The following is a 22,422-nucleotide window of genomic DNA, read 5'->3' as shown; positions in this document are numbered from 1 at the left end:
TTGAACAAGGACAGCACAAAAGACAATGTTACATGTAAAAACAATGCAACCATTGTTTTGTACAGAGGTTTTCTAGCCAGAGGTTTTCTTGCTAATTTGCAAACCTAGTCCTTGGTTGGAATTTTAAAAATAGACTGTAACAGCAATTATCGATTCATTCACACACACATGCACATACACACACACACACACACACACACTCAAGAAATTAATGTAAATTAATTAATATAACTAATATAAAACATCAAGGTTCATAGGTTTGTTTTTGTTTCAGCCATTTTTTTCACCTGGGAGCTAAAGACCCTGAAATTTGGTAACAGTTTTATTGCTGATGGTAACTTATTCCAAACCTAAGGTCCTCTAAATGAGAATGAGGTTTGACCAAATGATGTTTTGTATTTTGCTGGTTTACAGTCTTCATTAGCTGCTCCTCTTGGGGCTCCTGTGCCTGCCGGCTTTTACAATCATTCTGCTCACCAACTCTGGGACAAGGCCTTTGAGGCATTTAAATAAAAAAAGTTTATAAAATTGTCAACTTAGGAGATTGTACTTCTCCTGTTTACTTGTTCTTCTGGTGCTACTTCATTGGTTTTTGGTCCAAGACTTTTAGGGCTTGTTTGTACAGATGCATCATGAGTTTTAAAGCAGATTGATCCTCTTGGTTCCAAACAATTGCACAGTATAAGAGGTGAGACAGAATCATGGCATGCAGGTACAACTGGGCAGCTTTTACAGGTAAATATGGTCTTATCAGACGGAAGCAGTCTTAATGGTTTTGGCCACTTTCCTGATGTGAGACTCAAATTTAAGATGAGAATCCAAAACAACACCCAAATATTAAAACTCAACCACTATTTCAATTTCTCTGGTCAATAACAATGAAATTATTACAGATTTTACGTCTGATTGTAAAACTATATTTTGTTTTTATGGGCAACATTAAAGGATAAATTGTAAGGACTCGTTTGTTATGGGTTGGTATGAGTTTCAAGTATAGAAATGTATCAGTTTAAAGAAATAATTTTTTTAGAGGTGAAATTGATCATTTTTGAGAAACCGTTTCCACATGAAAACGTTTTGCTGTATCTTTACTATCATTTCTTTTGAAATGTATTACTGAAGGTTTTAATGTAATTAAATGTAGTGGAAGGGATTCCTTGGCTAAAATACAATGTGTGCAAGAAAAGGTTAAATTATTAATAAAATGTTTTCTCTGGTTATGGTGCATGTTTGGCAAGTTTTGGTGAAAGCATCTGGTTATAAGCAAAATCAATGTAAATATACTTAACTATGGATTTATTTCCTAATTAGTTGATGTTGATGTATTTAGTCTGTGTTATTGTTTAGTGATGATAAAATATATATATTTTTTGTGAATATTTAAACATTTAGCTTTATAATGGTGAAATGTCACAGGAACACAGGCAGTTGTCTGAATGGTTTGTTTAAAAAAACTCTCATTTCAAGTTGACGAAGAAGATGCCTGCTGACGACGCATGCGGTTCTCTGGGTCGGCCTGAACCTGTTGGAGTCGAGTCTGCAGTCAACATCTATGTGATGACACTCGCCAGGAAGGCCAATGAAGGGAGGAAGTACAACAAAAAGCAGTACTGCTTGTTCTGCGATAATCCATACTCAAAAATCGCACAGCATATGGACCGAGTTTACAGAAATGGAATAGAGGTTGCTCATTCATGCCCTCCAGTTTCCCAGAAAATCCAAGGAGAGACGACAGAATTTAGATTGTTTGCTTGTTTGTGTGAAGGTGGAAATTTCATCCATAATCACCAAGTTCTGAAAGAAAGGAAAGATTCCTCGTTCCAGGCAAGTAATATCTACTTGTGCTAGTGTTTTCATAAATTAAATCCAATACATGTTTGTAGACTGAACTCAGAGCGCAAGTTTTATCCAAGTGTGCAGTATAATGGCTAAATGCAATTACACCCTGTTTAATTCTACTGCAGTTGTCACTAGCTGACCAGTTCCTGCAGTTCTTAGACATACTTGGCTTATATTCATCAAACATATTATGGTTTATATTTTTCTGAGGTTTCCAATAAAGAATGTAAATCTCTATTCTATGTGTGTTTATTTAACAGACACTTTTATCCCATGTGGCATACAGTTGGGGTTAATGACCTTGCTCAGGGGCCCAACTATGAAATTACTCTGCCAGCCGTAGGTCTGGCAAACCTTCCAAACACAGGCACAGCTGTGGATCCCTCCAGTATCAGTTGGCATCTTGGTTGCTTGTCTGCTTGATTTAATCTTTTCTTTGGTGGCTGTGTTTTGGTGGAAAGCCTTTTATAGGCTGGGTGTGCCATATTGTTATTGATCACAGGTTGGGATGGTGGGGTAGAGATTTTTTTTTTATTGGAAACAAGTCCTTATAAATGATGTTGTTTATACCCATGAACTAAATCTTGATTTAATCCATTAAATACATCTTGTGATGGTCAGGCATCCCATCCAAAATGTCCTCTACTTTGTTCCTGAGTTGGTTCCAGATCATCCCACAACCTGGTCAGAATAAGTGTGTTTAGCTGGGGGGGGGGGGGGGATTTCTTTTTTTAAAATTTTTATTTTACAAGAACATGTTACAATATATCAATACATAAAACATAAATCCCTGATGTTGCATTTATGTGGAGAAAAAAAGTAAACAAATAGTAAATTTAAGTGGATAAATATTTTTTTAATAAAATGATTGAAAATTCAATGGAAGGAGGAGTTTTTTCCCCCCAGAATGTCATATTCGAAGTGCGTTTGTTTCATCTGGCAGTCTACCATTGCTATTCCGAAGAAGGGCAATGTGGGCGGCATTTTCGGACTGTTCATAAAAACTACCACATTAACTTGCCTCCGAAAAATGAACTGACAAAGAGAAAGGTGAAGGAACTAAAATCCCAGTTCAATTAAAAAATGCTTTATTTATCCCAAAGGGAAATTAATAATAGTAATTAAAGAATACTCGGTATATCTATAAATAAATATATGTTTTGCATTTTTACAATTGGGGTGATCATTTTGACTTAGTCATTTATAAGTAGCTCGCAAGCTGAAAAAGTGTGGGCACCCCTGATCTAGATTCTTCTGCTAGGAGTTGCCTAGTTTCAGATATCGGCTATAGAAAAGTCAGGCTTCTCTTGAGTATAAAGGCAGTGGAATGACATTCTTTCTGTGGTGATTAAAGCTCCAGAAAAATACGTTCCAAAAATTCAACAGCAATTTTTCTTACCAGAAATCATGACCCGGTCATTTAAGATAAAATATGCTATAAAATATTTTACAGTTCTCGTACTTATTGTAATACATTATATGATGTATAGCGAAAGTACAGAACAGATTACAACGGTATGCAGGAATAATAAAAAAAATGCTGTAATAAACGACAGTGACATTAATACATTTATATACATTTTCCTTATTTTATACTCTTTTTTTCTGTGTAATTTTCCTTGTTTGTTAAAGGCATCAATCGCGTGTGAAAACCGAACTTTTATTTTGACACAATGAGCGGAAATAGCAACCGGAAGTCTTCCTTTATTCTTTGCCAGCTTCACACGGCCGAAAACCCTATTCTTATTTCAGACGCCATTTCTCAGACGCTTGTACATTACGTACAAACTTTAAAAATGACAGTATTGCAGAATTTAAACGCTTATTTAACCGAGCGCTTAATGGTGGCAGCTGGAGAGATACTGGAAGTAGTGGCAAAAACGATTTTGGAGTACCAGGAGGAAACTGCTCGAACGGTGAAGGAAAACGAGGAACTTCGGCGGAGGCTCCGAGAGGTCGGAGGACAAAATAATCTAATGTCGGGTGAGTAAATAATTTTATTAGCATTTAAGACGAGACTGAAGTTGGCTACTTATTCGCCAGCTTCTTATTCGCGTTTTCTGGTTCCCTTTAAATAGGGGATGTTGTTGCGACATAATACCCAATTGATGACATGTTATCTTGTCTATCAAACGGCATTAGAAATCTCGTGATAGATCAACTACTGCTATTGCCATATCCTGATTTTGAAGATATTTTGCTGTATATATTTTGAAATAATGCTTACTGTAATTGGTACTTTTCCCATTAAGACCTATTGAAAAGCAACGTGCGTTCTGATATAAGGGTGAGTATTGTTCCAATGGGACAATTTCTGAAAATTTGCTGTCTGGAAAAATTCTCTGTGTCTTGAATCCCAACTTGATACCGTTCTTCTAAATACATTAATGACCCTTGAACAGTGTATAGAAGAAAAAAATAAAGTATTACTAAACATATATTAGCTGTAAAGTGTAACATTTTCACAATACTCACCCTATATTATGAAATCAGTACCTTAGTGGGCAGTGGTGTCTTAATGCTTATGGAAGTGCACTTGTAATTGAAAGATTGCTTGTTCGAATCCCCGACCAGCAAGGCTGGACTGAGACCACTGATCACCAAATTCTAATTCTAAATTCTAATTCTAGACAGCAGTTCATCTCGTTAGTGTCAAAACTTCTATTAGAAAGCTCAATACCATGTGATAGAGCAACTGTTACACTAACTAATTCCTGAGTTTGAAGTCATTTTACTGCAGTTTTTTTTTTTTTAAATAATGCCTTCTGAAATTGGTACTGTTCCAATTAAGATCTATTGAGAGGCAATGTGTGTTCTGGAATATTGACATCAATTTATCTTGTGAATGCACAATGTATACTAGAAAGCTCAGTACCATCGGATAAAGCAACTAATACATTTTACTCTGTCTACAGTGTAAAAACTGTCTTGTAGAGATGTATAGAGGGCAAAAAAAATCTCTTGTCAAGTCATTTGTACTGTGTTGAAGCCATATAAAATGCATGTCTACACATGTTTTTTTAAACATGTTCTTTTATGCTGCCTAAACACAGGCACTTTTACTCTGTCTAGAGCAGGGGTGGCCAGTCTTATCCAAAAAGGGCCACTGTGTACGTGGGTTTTCAACGCAACTCCTTAATTATTTTACTAATTAGAGGAGTGATTTGCTGAAGAGAGGGTAAAAAGAGCCATGTGAAGACACATAGAAGGCTAAAAAATGTTCTTTCAAGACCCATTCTGTCTCATAGACAGCATCCCATACAGTTTCTCTTCTATTGTGCTTGGGAACTGTTTAGTCAGAACAAAAGTTTACATGCTTGTGAGCATTTCTACATTCCGATTGGTTGCCACTGAACCATGTCAAACTCATTTCCATAAATTTGACCGGAGCTCCATCTGAAAAGGCATACTTCCACACTGATTAGTGCGTCAAGATGGTACACGAGACACAGGGTGTTTCTCAACGCCAGGAATGCAAAGATTGTATTTGTGGTGTCAGTCTAGCCTTGCCTCCCAAGAATGAAGTTGGGACGTAATGAATCATGGGATTAGGCAAGAACAACATCCAGGTATTTGGACCATGTTGTGTACTTTTGTTCTTGAGTATTGGAACTGTCTTCATCATTGGAAGATGACCTAAAATGGGTACCCAAAAACACTCATTATAGTGTGTCTGAAACCATAGGGTGCATTGCTTAGTGCATAAAATATTCCTAGGTGGCATCCTACATCAGATTAAAATCCAAAGAGTGTGAACACTGTGCACTATTAAACCCCACAGTCCTAAATGTCACTTTTGAGGAAGTCAGGAGTGAACTTGAACATGCTAAGTGAGGGTAATATTGGTTTTAAGTGTGAGTACAGTATTTTATATTAGAACTCAGTCATAAAAAGTATGATAAATGTATTTGAATGTACTGATAAATGTACATGTTTTTTTTTGTACTTGTTACACAGGATGTCTGTCAATAAAGGTTAAAGTCTAGTAGTTCAAAAATAACGTAGTGTGTCTGGAAAGTGTATCATGTTTTTTACTTGCGCACTAAGGAGTCGCACTAAGTGTTCATTGCTGTAGGGTGTACTTCTTTTTAATATGAGTGCATTGGGTGTTTTTGGATGTAGCTGGGGCTTCTACTTCATTTTGATGTTCACACTGCCCAAATTGTGCCGTGCCCCTCCCACAGAGAGTGAGTAAGTTAGTCGCATTGACACTTTTGCTGTTTGCAGAGTGAACGTACCAACACACCCAAAACTGTAGCTTTGATTCTTATTGATGATACCATGTGGACATTATACTTAATGTTTTTCATATTTATATCGAAGATTAAAATGATTTATTGGGGCGGCATGGTGGTGCAGTGGTTAGCACTGTTGCCTCACATCTCTGGGACCCGGGTTCGAGTTTCTGCCTGGGTTACATGTGTGTGGAGTTTGCATGTTCTCCCCATGTCATCGTGGGGTTTCCTCCGGGTTCTCCGGTTTCCCCCCACAGTCCAAAAACATGCTGAGGCTGATTGGACTTGCTAAATTGCCCATAGGAGTGCATGTGAGAGTGAATGGTGTGTGAGTGTGCCCTGCGATGGGCTGGCCCCCCATCCGGGGTTGTTCCCTGCCTTGTGCCCATTGCTTCCGGGACAGGCTCTGGACCCCCCGCGACCCAGTAGGATAAGCGGTTTGGAAAATGGATGGATGGAAAATGATTTATTGTCATGTGCAGTGTCTACATGATGGAATTCCCAGTTTTTTTTAATCCTCCAGATGCTGCCAAAAAGAAAAACAAAAACAACAGTAAATAAGCAAATAAAATCTTAAAACCTGTCAATTATGAATAAAGGGCTGCAGGCTCATTTTCTAATGAATGTTAATTCAACTGTAACAAAATGCATAACAAACATATTCACTGTTTCCCCATTTAATTTAAACAAATGACTTTTGCATCACCATTTTTGATTACATTTGGGATGTGAATTGTAGTACCTTCCAGAGCTCAATGTTTTTGTTCATTAAAAAATAATCCCGTTTGGATATAAACACATTTTTCAGCCTAGAGCTGCAAATATTTGCTAATCTAGAATATAGGGCTGATTTAAAAAAATATATTCAGTTTTTGTACAACATTACCGTTACTGACATTTTGAAAGTGCCCCCATAATTCTGAGCTTTTGCTCAGAGAACCATATTGACTCATGCCCGCCATCTTTTCTGTTTACTTATGGGTGTATTGCATGTGTTTTTACTAGTGTGAAGAATCCTGGTGCCACGCTGTGCATATAATATCTTTTTGTATGTGTAAGTAAAGCCAACTTCATACTTCACTTTTCCGTAAGTGCTTTCAGGCACAGAATGGTCATACTTGTGGAATCCTGTGCTCATACTTTGACCGTCGCTATCGATTACATCAATAATTGAGTAATCGAATAGTTAATCTGATGATTCATAGAGTAATCGTTTTTTAATATATATAATGGATATATTGCATTTGGTGCGAGACAGGAAACAACCGGCTATTGCAAGGTCAGACACACTATCAGTTTAAGGCACCCCAGTTCACTTAAGCTGTATGTTTCTGGACAGTGGAAGGAAACCAGAGACTCCGCCAAAAAGCCGTGCCCACGCAGGGTGAAAGTGCAACTCCACACACAAAATGGCAACGTGCAGCAGCTGTGCTACCCACTCCGCCACTGTGCCTCCTTGTCAGGCCTGTACGATGTGTGCTGTTAATATGAACATGGCGTTTTCATGCACGTGCAATTATCACATCGCATGTACTGCAGTAGTGTGCTGGGTCAAACTATCAATACTTTGCGATTAAAATATTTTTGGTCAATCATAGGGAGGAAAATTTTGCTCCTTTTAAAATAATGTAGTGTTTGTTAAAAAAACAGTCTGAAGTTTGCTACTTTTGCCTGAGCTCTGCATGCGCTCACTGAGAATCATAATCATCCTCGTCCTTGCTGTTTAACTCGGTCATAGACTGCGCAGTATGTTTGAGAGAAATTACACAAAAATGAGTGAAGAGAACAAGAGCTGGTCATGGAAAGGCATTGGTTTTCCTCTGTGAAAATATTTTGTGTTTCATGGAGAGGATATTAAGCCGAAGCAACTGATTTGTGGAACTACTTTTTCTGTTGGCATGACTAAGGTCTACTACTAATTTGACGGACTTTGTTGGTAAATAAATTCTATTTGGCTATATAGTTAATTAAATGTTGCAAAAACATCAAATATCTTTCAACCCTACTCAACACATTATGTTCACCAAAATTATTTATATGGTTAATATGTGTTAGGTTGAAGAAACTGTTATTAATCATTTTGTTATCACTCCTGTATGATCAGCAATGAATGTAAATATGTATATATATTATTTTGTTTTCCCCTAGCCTCATACTTTAGATTATATTAATAATAGCATTCCCACCTTAGCAAAACCAGAACTTTCTCTCACCTCCCTATTCTGCATGACTCTTGCGCCTCCCACTGACTATAAATAAAGGAGTCAAGGGGAACCACCCTTTGTAACACATTCTGCTGTAGTTTGCATTGCAGAGAGTGTGGGTACCCTTGCAAGTAAAACTGTAACCTGTGTGTGTCTCATAAATGTGGAGTTGGGGTGGAAACGCCGGGCGCTTTCCCCAACAATATGTATCATATGTTTTAGCAGCAATTATTTTGACATAGAGGAATCATAGAATGCAAATTAAGCAGATTGATTTAAAATCAAATTGATGTCAAAGACTGGCCAGGCTACCCCAAGAGGCATAAATGGTGCATATCTATGGCTGACTTTGCATTATTTGGTAAGTCTGTCAAACCCTTTTTAAGTTTTTTTTGCATTGCTGTTGTGCTGCGGTGCATTTTCATAAAGAAATTAATGTTCATTAACCATGTTCTGATGATCTCACTCACTCACATGCATACACCTACCACTTATCATCAAATTTTCAAAATACTGGATCTGCAAAATAACGTTTATTGGAAATATCATGTACTGTAGTATAATTTTCAGACAGCATGAAGGTATGAAAGTCTCAACCCACCTATCGCGGTTCCTGCGATGTGAGAATTGCATGAGCATAATGCAATGTCATTATTAATATCGCCCAGCCATAATTATAATTGCTGGTTTGCTGTGCATTCAGAGCCTGCATATCACCTACTAGCAATAAACTCCATGTATCCAAAAACCATTTAATCAGTGTAAATTGTAACCACGTGAGTTATTTTTGTATCAAGCAGTAAAATCGGTGTAGCATGATATGTTAGATTTAATTTGCCTCTCTCGACATCGCATGTCCTTTGATGTCTTTGGGGATGCGCACATTGCAACGTACTGAAACCATATATATTGTGCAGCCATAGCTACTTGGTTCATTTTGTTGAAAAACATTGTTAAAAATATTGTATTAATTTCTAATTTGTTTTATTTTCTTGAAGGCCAGTACCATAAAATGAGGGTTCATATTTAATGGTTATTAAACTTCTGATTTTTATACCCAGCAGTGTTAATTTTGTTAATTTTTTTGTCATCGTTATCGTCAACAAACTTTATTTTCAGACTAAAACGAGACAATAAATAAAAATGATTAGATTATGACAAAGTGTATTGACACTTTCGTCAACGAATAAAAACGAGACGAAAATGTTTGCCACAGACGAGATACAATCAGAACTAATGTAGTTCGTGTAAGGCAGGGGTACTCAACTAAAATTAAGAGGTCCAGTTAGAGAATTTCTTGACGCAATGGTCCGGAAGATCATAATGTCTGACTATTTAGTGTGATATATATTTAAGTAGCCTAGTAGTTGTATCAACATTGCATGTAATCAATATCTGACTGTGTAATCAAATTAATTCAGTGCAATTCTAAAACTTTTTGACTATTTATTGTCACGTGACATAGAGTTAAAGATATTTGTATGACTACCAATATGTATAATGTTTTCTCATTTACTAGTTTAAGGACATTTTAAAAGTAGGGCTACATTTCAAATTAGGAGAAAATAAATAAAATTTGAAAATTGTGCATGTTTAAATAAAGTGCTTCAGCCATAAAACCCTAATACAGTTGTGTTTGTCATATATTTTAGTGTTCATGGATTTAAGTATCGGTTGCGATAATCCCACACGGTAATAACTTCTAAAATCAAGTGTTAAGTAATTTTAGTCGACTAAATCAGCTGTATATTTCTTGACTGTAATCTTATGATATTTATTCAACTAAAACTATACTAAAACCTAAAATAATTCAGATGACTAAATTATGACTGAAACAAAATATTACATTTTAGTCAAAAGACTATGACTAAAACTAAATCAAAATTTGTTGTTAATTTTTACACTACCACCCAGATAGATTTAGATTGATTTTATTCATAAACATTCACCTTCTGTTTTAAAAGCAGTATCATAAACCAAGAGAGTGTTGGTGGACATAGAACTTGAGTCATGTTCAAAAGAAATTAAAATTTTCATATTAGTTTAATCATTTTTGTCATTGCAGAAGGCATATAAGAGCAACAATATCATACCCTGTCCAGAGGTGCATACATGTATACCACAGGTGGTCTTTGGGTTTAAAAAAACTATACTTCCATGTGTGCAATAGAGATGTACAACACATTCTCCTCCAATTTCGAATTTTGCAAAATGATAGAATCATACCATTTAAAATGTTTATCAGAATATGATGCTGATACTAAAATATAAAACAACGTTATGCTACGGTCAGGATATGAACTGCACATATTCTCAGATATGTTATATTTGAATCGATCGAATATTTTTTGCAGTACTAATTGTGTTTTATGAACTGTAACTCATAAACGAACAAAGTTCGTTTCGCAGATCACATTTTTGGACAACTTTTTATTGTTAAAAATGGTAAAGGGCTTGGAATAACAGGTTAGTTCAGGTCAGTGTGTGCTACTTGTGCATTAAGCGTTGACCTGTTTCTTTATCCCCTTTGAGACAGGCACCGTAAAAGTGTAAGGTTTATAAAAAATGCTATTTTCAGCCTCAAAAGTTTGTGCATGGAGGGGTACACTGTTTTTTTATTTGCCGTATACTACTGCATGTTTGGACAGCATGGGGTCTGTTAATTTAATAGCAAGCTTTAATGATTACTTCTTGTGCTTAAATTTTCTCTCTTCTTCTACAGATGGCGCCCAACGTGTTGCTCCCCCTGTCTCCGTTGGAGCGGCTGCTCAGAGTCAACAACCCCATGAGCCACAGTGTAACTCCGGCCTGGAGGAGGACAGGGAACCTCCGCAGACTGACATTAAGCAGGAATTCCTCGAGCAGCATGAGAGCAAACCAGAGCAGGGAGCCGTGGACCTGAACAAGCAGGCATCAGCCCTCGCGTGTGCTGAAAATCCTTCTGAACACAGGATCCTCCAACCCTCACTTCCTTTTGAGGAGAAGACTGAAGAAGTGGGGTGTCTTCCTCACATGTTACCAGACCAGATTAAGTCTGAGCTGGATGAACTGGATTACAGCCCACAAGAACTCCCTATTTTCTCACAGCCTCTCAACAGAATAAACAATGGCAGTAATACTGCTGAAAGTGAAAACCTTGTAGACATGAACTGGATGGAAAGTGGTGGAGTAATGCCAGAGCTTAACGAACAGGACTCTGGTAGAGAAGTGAGTATAGTTTCCTGTTCTTGGTGTGCAAGAACCTTCAATCAGCTCTCAGATCTAAAAATGCACTTGCTAATTCACAAAGTTGACAAACCAGCACGTGTAAAGACGCATGAGGAAATTCAAGCGGCAAAAGCAAGAAATTGCTGCAGCGTATGTGGAAAATCTTTTCCGTATTTGGGGAAACTGAAAGAGCATGTGCGAATTCACACTGGGGAGAAACCCTTTGGGTGCACGGTTTGTGGAAAGAGTTTCAGTCAGTCTGTACACTTAAAAGTACATTCGCGAGTCCACACTGGGGAGAAACCGTATGGCTGCCCGTTCTGCGGGAAGCGCTTTATTCAGTCAAGTCAGATTAAGAGGCATCTAGCTATTCACACTCGTAAGTGACAGCAGAGCATTTGTTTGGGGCCCATTACTCCACCTCTGATATTAAAAGGTCTGTTGTTATTAATTGTCCCAGGTAGCAATGAATTACAGCCAAAGCAACCACCTTTTTTTCCTCATCTACTGCTGTCATTCCATTTCACTATTAAATGACATCAGTATTAAATGTATTGTCCATTTTGAGTCCGTCTCTTCAGAAGCAGGGACAATTTTATGGTTTGTCAATTGAGAGGACTGTGAAATTTAGGTCTGGTAGTTAAACTGCAGCTATCACAATACAATGTACTTTTTTATTTTTTAGTAAAGTCACCATGTTCTCAGACTCTTATTTTGGGTTGACCCGAGGCTGGGTTACACTACATAGTTCTGCCATGTAATCCGAGACTCAGATTTTATGATCAGTGAAAACTAGTCAGCATTGCCTTGGATTGATTTCTCATGAATTCTTGGACAGTGTGATTTATTTTATTTTTTTTGTCATAGTGCCGCCGGTATTACAAGGCGCAAAATGGTTTCTGTACTTAAGATGTGTAGTTTTTTGACAATTGGAGTCAATGACATTTGTTCATTATCTGACAATAAGGGGGGGGGGGAAATAAAAAAATATTTAATTTTACAAGTAGCTGTGTGGTAATGGTTATCTGTGCAGTCAATACTTTTTTATTATACTCATAATTACTATTTCAGCATTCTAAGTGTGCTCTCAACCCTGAAACCATTCATGCAAGATGGAACACTGTCAATTATGATTCACATATTAATATACTGAGGTGCCAAAGGTTATTCTTGGTGTCGAAATGCAGGGTTTATATACTTGTCATCGAACATGGGCAATCCTCTGCTCCAGGTTTTATGTGTTAATGATGATTTCTGTTCAAGTATGCTGGGAACGGTCTTTGATTTTGTGATATAAAGAGAGTATTTCATATTAGGTTATGCACCCGGATGTTTGTCTATCATTTATTAATGGGAACCGTAGACGTGTTCTTAGGGATTCATCTCCATTTAGTGTCCTCACCAGATGTTAGGCAGGTTAAACTGAACAGAATTGTTATTCTCTCTTAGTCCCGACAAATTAGAGTTCTCAGTCTATACCAGGGTTATTCAAATCACAGTCCTCAGGGTCTGAGCCCTGCTGATTTTCCAACCTTCCTTTACCTGTGAGCCAGGTGTGAAGCCTCTGCGGCCAATCAGAATCAGTAATTAAAGTAACTACCCGGGAGAACTGAAAACAAGGCCTGGGTTTGGAATCAAGGTCCAGATTTGAGGAGCCCTGGTCTATACCTTCTTTCAGCATAGGTGGAGTGATGCTTTTGTGGTCCAAGATAATACAGTTATGGAGTTCTTCATTTGCATTTCAAATACCTAGGTGTGTGACATCCCAGTGGTTGGTGGATTGCAGCATGTCCCTTGTACCTCGTTAAAAGGTCAAACAACGGAGGACAAAACCAACGCATCAAAGGCTTCACAGGTACTGATACTAAATAATTCAAAATGTATATTCTGCATTTGTATTTGCCGTCTTTACAGTGTTCGTCAGTATAGGAGGGTTGCAATACTGTTGCACAATTGCCCTGCGGTGCCATCTTGGTGCTGTAATAGTAATGTAGTAAGTAAATATAGTGCAAAATAGTGATAAAATGGTATATGTAGTGTAAACAAAACATACATAGTACGCAAATGGGATCCCCTGAACCTCAAAAGATTGGCATATTATAGAAATGATGTATAGACAATAATGAATTAGTGATGGTATTTGTGCGTTGAAAAGTACTTTGAAGTACGTGAATCAGAGACTGCCAGATACATGCAAACAATATGTACAGAAAATGATATTGGAAATGAGCCATACACACTGAAAACAAAATGGTTGTGAGCTGCCCAGTGAGGATGTTAATTATATGGTTCTTCAAATGTCATGCTGAAGCAAATGAAAGCGACTAAAATCCTAGAGGCTTCTCTCTATTTCTGGCTGGGGACATGAGCTGCAATGGAAAATGGATGCAGTGGTGCATTTAAGGATAACCACAAGTAAAAATCTCTGCTTGTTATTCAATAGTTTTTATGTGTAAGGGCTGCAAAAACTGCTTGATAATGACGGTAATAAAAGTAGCTAACAATGAATTTTGTCATTGTGTAGTTGCATTGTGGTTTGCTGCATAAATTGCATATAATGACATCACCACCTACCACCATCAACATTACTATATCAAGCCTGGTTCATACCGTTTCGGTCCTTGCACAGTTGTGAGTGCAGCCTCTTATATACATACTACATTTGTCCGTGAACATTGATTATTGTGGTTGGTGTATGCATACAGCATGCATACAGTATGTATACTTCTTGTATTTGTAGCAATATTTTGGGATTAATAAACTTTTTGTTTGAGAGGGATAAAAAATGTTTTGCCCGAGATTGAGAGTTGTTAAAGTTGTTACTATGTTGCTAGGCTAGGGTGGTAATATGGTATACCATGATATTTTGAAACCTTGGCAACAAAATAACGGCCAAGCCCCACATGTGTTTGGCAAATTTTATCCCCAAGATTTCAAAACACTGGAATGGCATCGCTTATGAAAATACTGTCAAAACGGTGTGTAAAGCAGTTTAACCCTTTAATTGCCTGCTCAACTAATGGGCCAACCATTTCAATGCTGATGTCCCTATAAACATGCCGTGTATTCCATCATAATACTGAGCTGGGCAGTCATTTCAATGCTTGGAGAGCATGCAATACTTGGAAAATACACCAAACAGGGTAACTACTTCGGTGATCCCACACGTAGAGGAACAACTTTGAATTTTCTAATCAGCTTCAAAACTGGATATTTTCGATTAAAATGTAGATTCAGAGGTGTTACTTAAGCAAATCCTTCCTCAAAAAATTGACAATGCATGAATAAAAAAAATCCAAAGGTAGAGATGCCAGTTTAAGGGTAACTCTATTACAAATGCTATTCAAAATATCTAAGGAAAGCAGTGTTTTCTGTTCATTTTGTTTATGTACCTCAAGGGTTTCCATCTCCTGGCGAGCTACATTCCTCCAGGTTCCCTATTCTACCTGATTTTGGATGAGCCACACGTGCTCCTGGTGTTTACCTGAGAACAGGTGTGGCTCAACAGAAGCCAGGTATTATAGAAAACATTTGAAAAATTAATTATTTATAATACTTAATATTTCAATAATATTTTCAGATGTTTCATGAAAGCATCTCAATGTCTGTTGTTGTATATATTATGTCGATGGACATCAGGACATTCTATGGCAAAAGGGTACGTCCTATACTGGCACTAGTACCCGCAAACCCTGCTATGTCTGATGCTGAAGAGTGCAGTGACAGTGATGATACCAAAATAGTAGACCCAGATTTCATTCCCACACTGGCACATCACTCAAACTCTGATTTTGAGTCTTTGGACTATGATGAAGACCGAGACCCAGATATTGAACCACCACCATCACACAAAAAAAGAAACTGGCTAAAAAACATAAAAACGCTCAATATGACAGAGGCAGAAGATGCATGCAAATCAGATCATGGAACACCAACCTGGAAAAAGCAGGACATTGAGTCAATGCTTGTTCCAGATTCCGCATTTGATTTCCCAGACAAAATTAAAACTCCACTACAGTACTTCAAGAAGCTGTTCACTGACTAGATGGTTCAACATATTTCTAACCACACTAAGCTGTACTCTGTCCAGAAGATTGGAGAGCCCATAAAGACTCATGAAATTAAATGTTTCCTGGTCATTCTGTTGGGCAATTGAAAACTCACATGTACATCCATAGACAATTACTGGCACCATCATTCACGGTACAGCCTGGTACCTAATATTATGCCTCATCCAAGCCTACAATGAAAACATGGAGTTGTTGACAAATCTGATATGCTTGTCCACCTGTACAAGACCCCCGTGAAATCAAGGAGGTGGAATTTTCCACTGGTCGGCTACATGCTTGAACCCTCTGTGTGAAATTCATGGCTTCTTTACAAGAGGGAATGTCAGCTGCTAAATGAGAAGCCAGTGCTTCTGAAGAATTTTCGCTTGAGTATAGCTTCCAGTCTGAAGCTCATCAACAAGCCCCGAATTGGCAGGCCACCATGTTCCTCACCTGCTGAGGAACCATAAAGCTGCAATGCAAGACCTTCCCAACCAACGCCAGATGTGCGATTTGATAATATTGCACATTGGCCCCTCCACTCTGACAACTGGGGCAGACGTAGCTTCTGTCCAAAAGGAGTGGTCCTGTATATGAACATGAACCAGAATTGTTTCTTCATATACCACCAGAACAAATGAAGTGCCATACAGAAAGGTGAGTCACTGAAACACTAGAGCTACATTACATCCAACATTTAATTTATTCTATTTTATTTAAGATACACAAACTCTCCTTCTTCCCCTCACACAGTCTGAAGCACCATGTTCTGTAGCGTGCTGTGACTTGTGAAAGGCTTCTCTCTCTCTTAGTTTTATCTTTTGGTAGACCTATTTTTCATGTTATTGTTACACTGTTTGCAGAATTATTAGGCAAGTGTGTATTTCACTTGTATCTTCTCAACTGACCAATACTTTGAGTCCAAATGAATCTCTAATTAAGAACCAACTGTTTAAAAACAGCAAAGTGTTCAGTATTTGGTCTGAATACTTTCTGTTTGGATAAAAACAGGAAAACATTGATACTTTCCTGGGCGGAATTGTTATTGCTATTAAAATGGCCCAAAGAGGACCTTACAGAGAGCATGCAAAAAAACAAAATAGTAAAGTACCAGTCAGAGGGATGCAAAATGATCGAAACTGACAGACTTTTGAAACACGATCATGTGTTTTGTTGCCAACAACCAAAGAGAACTGATGACATAAAGGCCGAACACATAAACTGCCAAAGTTCTGTGTCAAATTAAAGGGGAAACTCCCAGAAACTCCTGAGCATCAATTGCCATCATTTTTCAAAACTGCAGTCTGAACAGAATCTCCAGACGTTCTAGGTGCAGTGTGCTGCATGACATTCCTAAGGTCATAAACGCTGAAACATGGCCTCCACTCAATAAGACATGTAAGGTATAACATTAAGAATGGGCACGGACACATCTCAAGACTGGTGGTACAAAGGTTTTGGGGACAGATGAGATGAAAGTGTCTCTTGATGGAACAGATGGATGGGCCAGTGGATGGAGATCCTCTTCAAGCACCAACAAGGTGGTGGAGAAGAGATGACGTGGACTAGAATTATCAGTGATGAACTTGTCATACCTTTCGGACTTGCAGATTGTGTAAAAATTAGCCACAAGGTTTACTGCCAATTTCTAGAAGATACCTTCTTCAAACACTGGCACGAGAAGAAGTCCACAGCTTTCTAAAAGGTTATGATATTCCTGCAAGACAATGCCCCTCCCTATGCATCAAAGTATTTCATAGATTGGCCTAGAAAGGCTTGAAATGTGATTGCTTTATGGCCCGCCCCCCTTCATCACCTGACTCCACCCCATTGAGAACTACTGGGCCTTACCAAAGTGTGAGATTTACCATGGTAGCAAGCAGTACTTTTCTCAGAGCAGCATCTGGGAGGTGGTCCTAGATGGCTCAGCAAATGTAGGACAGGATCAAATTAAAAACCTGATTGGTTCAGTGGGCAACAGGCTCATGATGGTCATTAAGAAGAAAGTTGGCTATACTGGGCATTAAACTGGGTGAAGTGGGCTGTATAGAATGGCTGATAGCTTGTTACTCCTTATATATACTGAATAACAAAATTTGTTTTTCTATTGATGGTGAAGAGAGAAAATCCACTTTCTGATTGCCTAATAATTCTGCACAGAGCATCTTCCTTTTATTTTTGTTTGTGAAAGTCACAGAGCTCGGAAATGATGATTTTTTTCCTATGCTTTTTTGTGGATGTGCCGCTTAAAGGTTCTTTTTGTGTCCCTCTCTTGATGCTTGTGATGACAATTGTCTCTTCACACTCATGTGTCCCTCTGTTCACTGTTGGTGCCCAGTCGGTGTTGCCTCTGTGATACATAGTGGCTGGTTTACCTAAGAGCTGGTATATTGAAATGCATACGCTTACGCATCCTGTTTCTATGCAACCGGTGTTGCTGGTTATACTTGCATGTGGCATTAATGTAAATCCATCCATCCATCCATTTTCCAAACCGCTTATCCTACTGGGTCGCCGGGGGTCCGGAGCCTATCCCGGAAGCAATGGGCATGAGGCAGGGAACAAGCCAGGATGGGGGGCCAGCCCATCGCAGGGCACACTCACACACCATTCACTCACACATGCACTCCTACAGGCAATTTAGCAAGTCCAATCAGCCTCAGCATGTTTTTGGACTGTGGGGGGAAACCGGAGTACCCGGAGGAAACCCCATGACGACATGGGGAGAACATGCAAACTCCACACACATGTGACCCAGGCGGAGACTCGAACCAGGGTCCCAGAGGTGTGAGGCAACAGTGTTAACCACTGCACCACCATGCCGCCCCCTAATGTAAATCTGGAGGATTAAATGTTAAGTCCACTAGAGGGCAGTGCAATAAATCCATGTTGGTCAGCTTCAAAAAATTATTTGACAAATTATAAAATCAGCAGATTTAAAATTCACTTGAATTTGCTTAACATAGACCGTTAGTTACTATATTATGGAGTGGCATTCCCTTAACCCTGTTTTTCCCATTGAACATATATATTATAGTATACAATTTTTGTGTACGTTTTTCAGGAAGGCATTGGTCGCGTTGTGGGAGGACTGACTGCATTTTCTCATACAACAATTGTGGAAAGTAAGCTAAGCAAAATGAGTATGTGAAAGAAACAGGTCAGGCTACTCTGAGTGTCTAAATGGCACATATCTATAGCTAACCTTGCATTGTTGGGTGAATCCTTCAAACCTGAATGTTATCTTTTAAGTAGGTTTGCATGGCAGTCATGCGGTGGTCATATGCTTTGCAATGCTGATAGGTGACTGCATTTTCATTTTCAAGTGCTTCCATACAACTGATGCTTTCATTCTTTCGTTGGACTGTCATCCACTATGAGCCATCATTCTTCCACCATATTACAGAATAATCAAGAAGGAAATTTTTAATTGATGCTTTTTAATGTCGTCAGGTTTAATTGCGTAACTGTAAAATATTGAGTACATTATATATAATTGAAAATGTCATTATCATGTATCATTATCGGATTTTGAAATCCTTAAATATCAAAATCAGTATCAAATAATGCTATATCGGTCTGGCTGTAGCACCAATATGATGGATGATCGCCTTTGCTTGGTGTGGATGGTATAGTGTAACATCACATGCAACCCTCCTATAGATAGTCTCCTCAGAGTATCTGAATACTGTTATATATATCAGCCAAGTACTTTATCATGGGTAATTTTTGCTTTTGATTCACCCCATCTGTCTGCACAAGAAATACAATTAGCAATAAGTCATTACTGTTCATTCTCTTAAATTTATATTTTATAGGGGGGCGAATAACATGACACATATTTTTGTCTCTGAATCAATTATTTTATTTAATCCTTTAATACGTAACATACCTATAAAAATCTAAATTTGAAATTTGAAATGCACAAAAGTACAGCAAACAGCAGTAGATACAAGCTATGGAATGAATTTAACATTGTTGTGTAAAACCTCTTTAATATGAATATTTTCAATACATTCAAAAATTGTTTTGACATTTTTGTGATTCCAAATCCAAAAATGTCAGATGGGTTATTCTCATGAACTGATGCAATCAGATGTCCAAGTCCAATGTATGGGGGGAAATATTTTTTGTGTTTTATGATTGGTTCGCTTGTGAACACTTTTTCATGGGCTGTGGAAGGATTAGAGGTTACACTAAAAATCTCATTACTGTAACATGCCATAACTCTAACTCTATTGAATAAATATAACATTTTAAAAATAAAAAATGTGTATGAAAATGACATTTTAATTATAACACAATACTGAGGATTTTGTTTGATAAAACCGGTTTTACAAAATTTAACTGATCTGCTCAGAAAAACGGATACTTGACAAGAAATAAAAATATTGTTTCTCATTACCGTAACTTCAAAAAACTGCATTAATATTATCAAGTTTTTTTTCCACCCATAATGCATCACAAAGAAGGGAAGATTAAAGATGGACATAAGGTGAGGCTTTCTCTCATTATGTTAAAATTTTAGGGATGTTTTACGGGGTGAATCTCCAGGAGTTCCCACTTTTTGAAAAACATTCAACAAGTGAAATATTTTAATATGAGGTCATCATGACTGTCACAAGTTTTAGCAACATTAGCTTATTTCTCGTTACTGCGTAATTTCTTTGCCGCAGTGCTGAACTTTGCAGTTGTGGTAGAGATTTCATGCATTCTTAACTCATTTATAAGCAACTAAATATAATATGACCTGTAATAATGATAAATAACATTAATGGAACTCCAAAAACACAGTATATAGTTAAAGCATTACTCACTGATGAGAGGTTTTTATTGTAGCCGATTTATTTTTCTTGGGATTTGAGGTATATGCTACTCAGAATATAAATGCTTATTTAGGGACAGAGGTAATTTCATGTGTCTCTTAAGTAGTGCTTTCTTTTTTTGCATGATATGCATGGTCCATGTAATATTGTGTATCCTTTTAAAGATCGACAGATAAGGAGAGAATGAAATCTTCAGTGAGTGCTAGGGTAAAGAAGCACAGAGAGAAAATATACAGTGACCCGGACCTTCTAGAGCAGCACAGGAAAAAGGAGAGAGAAAGGTACTACAGGCACTTAGATTGGAACTTTAATATTTTGATTAATGGACTGAGGTTGACAGTTAAAGGAGAATTATCATTATAGGGACGAAAAGTTTAAGCCTCAGTGTGCATATCATTGAAACTGTAATGTTTAGAGAAAATGTAACATTATATTCCGGTGTAGTATTTTTCACTTTGCAAAAACAACCCTAATTTTGACATTAATGGCATGACAGGGAGTAAACAATGAGAATGTCTTGGGTGATATATATAATAAAAATATATTTATTAATGGCACCTATATCATACTGTAGCTCTCATGCTTATGTCACCTAAGTATATTATAGGAAACATAGTAGTTCCAATAAATTGTATCTCTGATTATTGTGTTTAATTTGCTTTGCCATAGATATAAACAGCGAAAGGAAAAGGGTCTCCTGAAAACAGCTGCACAACTGACTCCTACACAACATGAAATGCAAAAGAAAAGGTGGAGAGAGAATACAGCAAAATATGCAGAACGGAAGAAAATACAGCAAGCATTACTCAGTCTTACTCCTCCATTTCAGTTTGTGGAAATTGACATATAACCACTGCAACAAAGTCCCCCTACCTCAGCACCCATATATTTTGATATCTGAACAATTGTGTTCATGCCATATTCATTCTTTTGGGATACACATCGAGATGTATACAGACACACTCATGTATTTCAGTGCTTTTCCATTGCATCAGGTACCCTACTTTCGCGCTATACAAAAATACATTTGTTTGTTGTTGTTTCTGAGCCCTAGTATATTATCCAAAATATTTTTATTTCTTGTCATGTATCTGTTCTTCTGACCACATCACAGTTAAAGCTTGGATTCCCCCCATTGTTCCATGCATCCACTATTATTACTTTAATAACTATTATGACCTTAATAATTATTACTTTAATTGTTGTTTTCTGAGTTTGTGCTATTTGCATAACCAACAAGAAAATGTTTGCAAGTCACACCTTGAAATATCGAAGTACCAAAAAAAGTTCCCTAGCTGGACCAGTAGTTTACTGGGACTGGGACTTTTGGTACTAGTACTTGAACGGAAGTTAATCGAAAAGAGAAAGCACCACACCAAAAGTATGGCACCTGGTGCCAGGGACGGATTATGGGTTGTGTGGGCCCCTGGGCAAAACGTTCGCGAGGGCCCCCACCACCACCAGCACCACCACCACAATTCAAGGGCCCTTGGTAGCCAAACGCCCTCCCTATAGGGTCAGGGGCCCTTGTAGGCAGAGGATCAAAGAATGTAGGCCCTCTAAAATAGACAAACGAAAATACATTGTTGATAAGCGTTGCAAATTTTTTTGGGCTAGGGGCCCCATGGGCCCCCTGCACCCCAAGGGCCCCTGGGCAGCGGCCCCGCTGGCCCGGTCTGTAATTCATCCCTGCCTGGTGCAATGGAAAAGTTCCCTATGTAAACCTGTTCTGTTTTATATTATATTGTTTTATGGTATGAAAAACCCTGCTGCGGTGCTCATTACCATTACTTTGTGAATCTACATTTTTCTCTGGCTCATAAAATTACTTTATAGACTCAAGTTGTACAGCTCGTTGTCTAAATCTGAGGTGGTAAATTGGTTTTATTAAATTACCATTTTTTTCCCTGTAATAATCAGAAGAATTTTGTCAAGTCTAAGGCAAGAGTTAAGACTTTTTTTTTTCACAAAACTTGAACAAGATGTATATCTTATCATGCAAATTGTTTATTGGGGGTCACATGCAATTACATTGGAGGATTTAAACATTAGTTTTGTGTTT

General features: G+C 37.8%; 1 protein-coding gene across 8 annotated transcripts in view; it reads left to right on the top strand.

Moving 5' to 3' along the window:
- LOC125748000 (uncharacterized) overlaps positions 1–22,422 on the top strand; it is a 108,806-nt gene that overhangs the window by 55,196 nt on the left and 31,188 nt on the right. For 3 of the 8 annotated variants that reach the window (XM_049023752.1, XM_049023754.1, XM_049023759.1), the window contains exons 1-3: positions 3,550–3,822; positions 11,001–11,485; positions 13,239–13,340. In XM_049023752.1, the coding sequence (XP_048879709.1) occupies positions 3,636–3,822; positions 11,001–11,485; positions 13,239–13,340 (774 nt within the window). In that variant the 5' untranslated portion in view covers positions 3,550–3,635. Of the gene's footprint in view, positions 1–1,467; positions 2,077–3,549; positions 3,823–7,079; positions 7,129–11,000; positions 11,486–13,238; positions 13,341–22,422 lie in introns of those variants that run through there. The other 5 variants (XM_049023753.1, XM_049023751.1, XM_049023756.1 and 2 more) reach the window with 3 other exon arrangements.

This window comes from Brienomyrus brachyistius, chromosome 8 (assembly GCF_023856365.1).
Source record: "Brienomyrus brachyistius isolate T26 chromosome 8, BBRACH_0.4, whole genome shotgun sequence".
Taxonomy (NCBI): Eukaryota; Metazoa; Chordata; class Actinopteri; order Osteoglossiformes; family Mormyridae; genus Brienomyrus; species Brienomyrus brachyistius.
Note: the sequence above shows the minus strand (reverse complement) of the source record. Positions and strands in the feature narration are given on the sequence as shown.